Source organism: Crocuta crocuta, unplaced genomic scaffold, assembly GCF_008692635.1.
Source record: "Crocuta crocuta isolate KB4526 unplaced genomic scaffold, BGI_CrCroc_1.0 scaffold3, whole genome shotgun sequence".
Classification (NCBI taxonomy): domain Eukaryota; kingdom Metazoa; phylum Chordata; class Mammalia; order Carnivora; family Hyaenidae; genus Crocuta; species Crocuta crocuta.
In genome coordinates this window covers 5,913,658-5,921,478 of record NW_027529934.1, presented here as the reverse complement: position 1 = coordinate 5,921,478, position 7,821 = coordinate 5,913,658, and the positions used below count along the sequence as shown (strand labels likewise).

Below are 7,821 nucleotides of genomic sequence, written 5' to 3'. Positions count from 1 at the left end.
AGGATTCATGATCCTGAGGGCCACACATTGCCATCTTTGAAATTCTTTTATTCTTCTAGATCTCTAGCTCCACTCTTCTCCAAGCTTGTATTTCTAGAAATAAATTAGAGCCTCCACACCTAGTCATTGGATGGTTGCTCTTTTTTGTGGCCCACTTAATCGTGTGTGACTTTTCCATGTGTTATGTTGCAAGGGTGATCAGAATTCAAGTCACCTGGGAGAAGAGAGGTTTCCCATGAATTATAGGGGAAGAAGCCCATCACTATAGAACACAAAGTTATCATTTATCAGGGAGCTCTTCTCTGACCTATCCCCACCCTTGCCGGGTTCTTCTGTTAATAAGATTCTCAAACCCCGTGTGTGCTTCATTTCAGCACCTCCTGCAATCTGTGAGGCCTTGTTTTGGAACTTAGTTTTTGATGAGACTTTCATTAGACTTTAAGCTCCATGAGATCAGGGACCACATCCATTGCCCCCACTACCTCCCCAGCCCTGCGGCCAGTTATCAGGATATGAAGGTGTGCCCAATGACTGTACAAAGGAGTGACGAACGTCACAGTCCAGGCTGCTCAGCTGTGTGCGGCGATGGCGTCCGTGAGCCCTGCAAACAGCTCCGCCACACAGCGCAGCCTACGCTGCCGTCCCGCAGGCAACCAGAAACCCATGAACTTCACGGGGACTGGCTTTCTATACTTGGCTCCAAAGGTAAGGAAGCAAACACCTAACACGAAATTAACTTATAAATCAGTTTATTTACAGATTTTATCTCTTCTTAAAGTACATTTCAGTTAACAAATCTATTTACATAGGTATACATGGGAGTCCATCCCAGTTATTTTACAGGTCATACTTACAAACCACACCCCAAGTGTCGTGTGCAAGCTGCACCGGATGTGACTATTGGCTGAAAATGGCCTGGTGACCAGGCTATTTACACATACACAGTAAACGGGTTTGTTTTTTCATGTCTGCACAGTACAGTACACACACGGAGGCCAGGCCTCCCAGAGAACGCTTTGCAACGTGTTTACCGAGAAGGCTTTGCAAAGTCCGGAAGGGAAAGCTATTAAACATAGGTTAATTAAAATGACAGTACCTCCTTTACATCAGTTTACATTTTTTTCTTCACATTTTTATAATACAAAGATTATTTTATTGAATTGCTGCACAACCAGTTTAAGATGATTTGTAAACATGTAAGTTCCTACAATTTGCATTAAACATCATTGTAGTTTCTATCATTTGCTCTTTGAATTAATGTTTTTATTCACTAGTATTCTTAAGGTAGTAAAAGAAGATGTAAGTTTGAACTTCTTGCAGAAAAGTTACGCTGTGCGAGTACACACTTTATTCAAGTATTGCAAAAAAGCTAAGGCCACTTTTTTTCAAGACAAGAAAGTGAACAAAATTGTTTTTATCAATAGGCCACAACACTCTTATGAGCAATGAAATCTCTTCTGAAAGATAATTTCTCAGAGACCTGTAGTCGCAGAAGGAATTTTCTTTCTTTCGGGTAAAAGAAAAACAAATTACCTTCCTTATTAACTACTTTTGAGCTCTTCCCACTTTTCCCTAGAATAAAAATTCCTGTTTAGACCTGAAGAGGGAATCTATACCCTGTACTTATTTAACCCAGAGTTAAGTACCCTGGATAGCACAAATTATTTTGGACTCAGAAATAAATCTGAAGCCTCTATGTTGGTTTACTACTAAATTCTGATAGTGCTATTCTAAAAGATATTACTGCTGATGCAAAGATCTTTTTCTTAGAGGAATTACGAAGAAAGAGTGAAAGAGGATGGGAGTGTGGGGAGAAGGAACAAAGATTAGGAAAGAGGGACTATTTAGTTAGATTCTTGGTGAAGAGGCAGAGCTGGATTAAAAAGATCCCAATATGGAACGAGTGTCTGGGTATCCACAGTCATCAGTCCTAACGCTAACAATAAACACCTTTTCCGTTATATCCAATAGTTAAAATAATAAGAAATCTGCTAATCATAGATTCCTTTGTATTCTGCTACCAAACTATGGACAACCATTTCTAACAAGGGGCAAGACGGACCGACTGCTGCCTCCACGGCAGAGCCCGGATTTCTGAGGCCCGCACTCCCTGGCAGCGTCCTCACCATGGAACTCCACGGCCAGGTGGCTGACTCCGCACTCTGATCTACTTTCTTCCTGTTCTGGAATCATAATGTCATAAAGAGTAAAGATTAACTTTCTTATTAAAAATTGATTTAGGTCCAAATAATGAGAATGTAGAAAAACAACCTATGTTCCTATTATATTATTTTTATATTCACTTATAAAAAATTTATAGCAGCTGTAAAGTTTCAATATCCTAAGGACAATGTAATCCTACAAACAGCCAAAGGATGTAGACAAGATGTTTTTCTGTCTTCCAAATAACACAGACTAAAAAGAAAGGCCTTTGCTTTTCCTTGGCCGCATGAGAACAAGATCTCCACACTACTGGTTAATAACCCCAAGAAACCCTAGCTTCTCTTAGTCAATCTGCTCGTTATGGCTACAAGACTGGAACTCAACATCAAAAGCCCAGAAGAAATGCTGGCAATGCGTCCAACTGCGCATTTCCCGAGACCCAGTCACCACATTTCAGTGCTTTCCTTATTTGTCAAGAGCTATCAGACCAGTCATTGTGCAAAATGCAAATATTCCAATGATCATTTCAGTAAGTTTCTCATAATGACAGGATGAAACCAAGGAGGAATGGACGTGTGCATAGTGAAACGTTTGAGACGCAAAGGCAAGTTGGGAGGGGAGATGCAGAAATGAACGAACGTGCACTCTTAAAGATTATACCATCTTTGGGGTTTTTCTAACATATTTTGAAGCTCTAACATTCCAGGATATTTGTAAATAGAAATCCAGTGGATGTCGTATATCATGCTTCTAATCAGGACCTTCCAACATTAAGGCATTTACATTCACGCCTAAGATTATCCACATTCTTCTAGATTACTCGAAGAAGGACGGGACTGGTCGAGAAAGACCAGTCAAGAAGGCAGTGTACTGAGGTCCCGGAGAGCAGCACGTGTGCTCTAATGTAGCAGCTGGAGTCTATATATTTCTTTTCAGGTACAGGTAAGCGTTGTGAGAAGCAAAGCTGCAGGAGAGGCAGAACTGAGTTGTACAGTGTCTTTCGATCACCTTATTCCATTCCTGCTACTGCAGGGGATCTCGGAAAAGCTCATCTTCTTTTCACCGAATCAAACTGCCTTCTTCGATATGTGTCTGGGTTTGTTGAAACCATAGATTTCCTGTGCAAAGACTATGAACCACAGAAGCTTCAAGACGGAAGCTTAACTATTACAAGAAGAATCTTTCACCTCGGAATAGGGACGCGCATTTCCATCTTAATAATTTATCTGAAAATAAATTAAAAAAAAAAAGTTCCATAGCGCAAAACAAGCACACGAACAATAGACAATATCTTTGTGTCTTTGGTGCACACACTCATTTCCTAAATCATTCAAGTAACAGCGTCTCTGACTTCTTGGGGAGAGATGGGGGAGTTGAAAGTCTGAAGGCCAAAATGAATCATTTCCACTTTTGCCATGCCTGGATGCCTGAGATGGTCCTGAGGATCTGGGATTCTGGGAGCAGCTGGTAGAGGTTCGGAAGGAGTAAGCAAAGTGCAGGGACAGAAGAAGGGGTAGAAGAGCCAGCCCCGCATCCGTCCTTTGAGCCCGGTCTTCAGTGGGGGCATGCCTCGTTTTCATGCCCACAGAGAGAGAACTAAAACTAATGCAAAAGTTTAAAATCCTTTAGATGGTGCTCAGAAAGCAAGGCTACCACTGATTTCTGTTAACTCGACAGTCCACTCGGTGCTGCTCAACTGCAAGAATGGAAGAAAACAGTCTTCAAAAAGAAACAAATTCCAGAATGTGAAATAGGCACACATTATTAAACCTGCCTATTTAGAAGTGGTTAAAAGGGTTTAATACTGTTTAGAGACTATAATGTCCATTTATGACTTTCATGGTATAGACCGGGATTACATCTCCAGAATGGTAGGACGCACGTTATCTATACACCTCACCCGCCTGACTTCAGAGTCAACGAAGTGATAGCCTCTAAGCTAGTCTAAGCTAAGAGGTGAGTCTGGGGTTTTCAGCCCACATCTGCGACCCAGTAGGGGTGCTAACAAGAGGTGTAGGATTATACTGCATGTCAACATCAGGAGTGCGGCCCTGCCCACCGAAAATAACCAATCAATCCAGTGGACGGTCTCTAAAGGCAAAGGCTGTCATACCAGATATACCGCATTGTCCCATGAACTCCAAACCAGTAGTCTTTAAGGAAAGGTACCAAGTCCAGAAGCACTCTTGTTATGATGGAGATGGGGTGTGTATCAGGAGGCAGAAAGGCCCAGGACTCATATTAGCACTCAGTGTTCGATTTATTTGCAAGATGTCACACAAGTAGCATTCTCCCCTGTTTTTCACTGATCTGATTCAGAACATCGATAGTATCTCTGATCAAGCTCTCAAAGATCCCGTCGGCCAGCTGCATCTTCACACACAGCTCATCCTCGTCATAGTTCACCCACTGTGCCTCCTCTTCATGTAGCTCCTGGACCTGGAATTGAGAGAACAAAAAGGCTGGAAAATTAATCATATTAATATAAATGCATGATATTATACATTATTATATACCAATATTTATTATGAGAATACAGCCCAAAGAAATAAGTCAGAGAAAAAGGTCGTTTATATGATAACTTCAAGATCCTTTTAAAGTTGCAAGAAGAATGGAAAAACTCAACTGCTGAGTAAAATAAAAATGGCCTCAAAACTGTCAAAATGGAATTTAAATATTCCACTATTTTATTAAGATATTTTAGATACTGGGTGGGCACCTGGGTGGCTTAGTCAGTTAGGCGTCTGACTTTGACTCAGGTCATGATTTCACAGATCATGAGTTCGAGCCTCACGTTGGGCTCTGTGCTGACGGCTCAGAGCCTGGAGCCTGTTCAGATTCTGTGTCTCTGTCTCTCTCTCCCCCACCTCCCCTGCTCACACTCTGTCTCTCTGTCTCAAAGGTAAACATTAAAAAATTTTTTTTCAAGATATTTTAGATATTAAGGATTTTTAATTTTATGTTGTCTATGACAACATAAGTGAATGTGTATAAAGATTTAAGGGAAAGAGAAGAATGTAAACTATTAGATATATGGATTTACAATGATAAAATGTATATATCCAAAAAAATACTGAATGTGATTTTAGAATATTATAAGTAAATGAAGTCTAATATTTATTACAGTATATTTATTTTTTTAATGTTTATTTTTTGAGAGAGAGAGACAGACAGACACAGAGCTCTGAGCTGTCAGCACAGAGACTGACGTGGGGCTCAAACTCATGAACCATGAGATTATGACATGAAGTAAGTAAGATGCTTAACAGACTGAGCCACCCAGGCACCCCTTCATTACACTATTTTTAAAATGTATTACTGCTTAAATTTATTTTAAAAATCAGTTATGTAACACTTGCTCTTTTTTTTTTAAACTGAAGTATAGATGACACAGAATATTAATTAGTTTCAGGTGTATGACACAGTGATTCAACAATTCCATACATTAGGCCCTACTCACCATGGCAAGTGTAGTTACCATCTGTTATCCTACAATGTTATTACATTGTATGTACCATCTGTTATCATACAATGTTATTACAATATTAATTGCATCTTAGGGATTGGGGATTCCCAAGGTAAAACCAATCAAGTTAGAACTGTCCAAGACATTTTTGCTTGCTTACAATTTTTAAAGAGTACTTAAAAAAAAAAAACAAAAAAAAAAACACGTGCTACTTACAGTATGTAACGATACTCTATGTGGGTTGGAGGTCAGGTGGAGAAGTGGATGGTAAAACCTGATCTAGTGAGAAATTCAGTGCCTGCAGTGTCTACCATAAATCTAACTTGGCAAAAAAGCCCTATGACCACAAATACCTGACTTGCCCTGATCAGAGTTTCATCTCGAAAGAGGCAGGGGAAGTGAAGGTGGGCATTTGTACCCTGTTTCCTGTTAGGAGGAAATGCGAAGACTCTCCACTGCCCTGGAGTTTGAGAACAGGATGGAAGAACAGCCTTGCCTGACACGTGCACTTGGCCAGGGCTGACAAATCTATGACCCAGTGGCTGCCACATTCTTTCTCTTTGAGGAGGGGATGCTTGAGGGATTTATAAAATATTCATTTCTTCTGTAACCTGATTTATGATCCGTGAACAGATATACCACCAGAAAGGCCTCCAAAGTCAAATAAGTTTCAGAAAACTCCCTCTGGGAGTTTCACAATGTACATTAGACCATTAAAAAGAAGTCCACCAGTAAAGAAACTTATTTAATTCAGGAATCATTTTGTATGGATGTGTAAGAAACACAATTAACCTCCCAGGGAAGTGGTGGTCCTCTCACGAAGGATGCTGTATGCAACAACCCTTCTTAAACTGGTGTTGAGGAAGAACCATGTTCGGGGAAAGCTAACAGGTGTGTCTCCCCGTAAGATTTCATATCTCCCATGAATTTTGTCCCAAGTTGCACATCTTCCCTTTTTCTAAGTTTTCTCAACCTTTCATATTAAATCTTTTCTTTGAGCAATTTCCTCCCCGATAACAAAATTTAGGAAACACTGTCCTAATGTAACTGATTGTGGCCTTAGAGTAGAATGCACGCTCAGGACATCATGTGTTAGCTCAGGGCATGGACGATGAGTCTCCACAGTGCCCTCATCTGCTTTAGCAAAAGCTTTGTTCCTCCATTAAGAGCAGGAACCATTTCCCTTTCAGCTGGTGAGGACTAATATCATGCTTTCCATTTTGCATTGGCCATCAAAATGCACAAAGCCCAACTTAGAACTTCAACTATGGCAACTGAGGGATCTCACAGCCTGTAGATCTGCCTCTGTTTTTATCTTCTAACTTTTGGAGTCTATTCTATTTTCTTACACATTTCCCCTGTTCCCGCAGATATGTTATGCATGTGTGGCAAATTAATATATATTATACAAATTAATTAAATTACATGAAAAAGTCAGTCTAATATTAACTTCATTTTCTTTTATTTTGACAGAGTATGAGGCTGGTAGAAAAGAAAAATGTGGTAAATAGAATGTGGCCAGATTTCAGCGAGCATATGTCAGGGTCTTTCACCATATCCTTGTGAACAAAATGGGGAAGAGAAATAGGTCAGTTAGGTGGATTTGTTTTGTTTTTGTTTTTTGTTTTTTTTTTGATTAAAGGACAAGGCAACTACTAACCTGTAAGGAAGTTTCTGCCTGAAAGACTCTTGGGAGCTTTTCCCTCTGTGCTCCCAGTCTATCTTGTTCATATTTCATTATCTGGCAAAATTGTACTCTATGTATCTGTTTTCCTAGGCTGTGAGCTCAAGATTCTTCTTTCAGCTTTAATTCCTCAGTGACAAGGACGGTGCAAATGAATGTGCTAAATAAACATCTGGCACATGGATTTTTTAGTGAATGCTAAAAGGCTGTCTTTGATATCAGATAAAGGGTTAATATCCAGAATCTATAAGGAACTCATCAAACTACACGCCCGAAACACAAACAACCCAGTGAAGAAATGGGCAGAAGATATGAACAGACACTTCTCCAAAGAGGACATCCAGATGGCCAACAGACACATGAAACGATGTTCAGCATCCCTCCTCATCAGGGAAATACAAATCAAAACCACACTGAGATACCACCTCACACCAGTCAGAGTGGCTAAAATGAGCACATCAGAGAACTCTAGATGCTGGCGAGGATGTGGAGAAACGGGCACCCTCCT

At 40.2% G+C, this 7,821-nt stretch overlaps 1 protein-coding gene across 1 annotated transcript in view; it reads right to left on the bottom strand.

Annotated features, from left to right (window-relative positions):
* Nucleotides 1-732: 732 nt before the first annotated feature.
* Nucleotides 733-7,821, bottom strand: part of CEP350 (centrosomal protein 350) — a 148,450-nt gene continuing 141,361 nt past the window's right edge. The window contains exon 38 of the mRNA XM_077763223.1: nucleotides 733-4,602. Coding sequence (XP_077619349.1) covers nucleotides 4,438-4,602 — 165 coding nt within the window. The 3' untranslated portion in view covers nucleotides 733-4,437. The remainder of the gene's footprint in view (nucleotides 4,603-7,821) is intronic.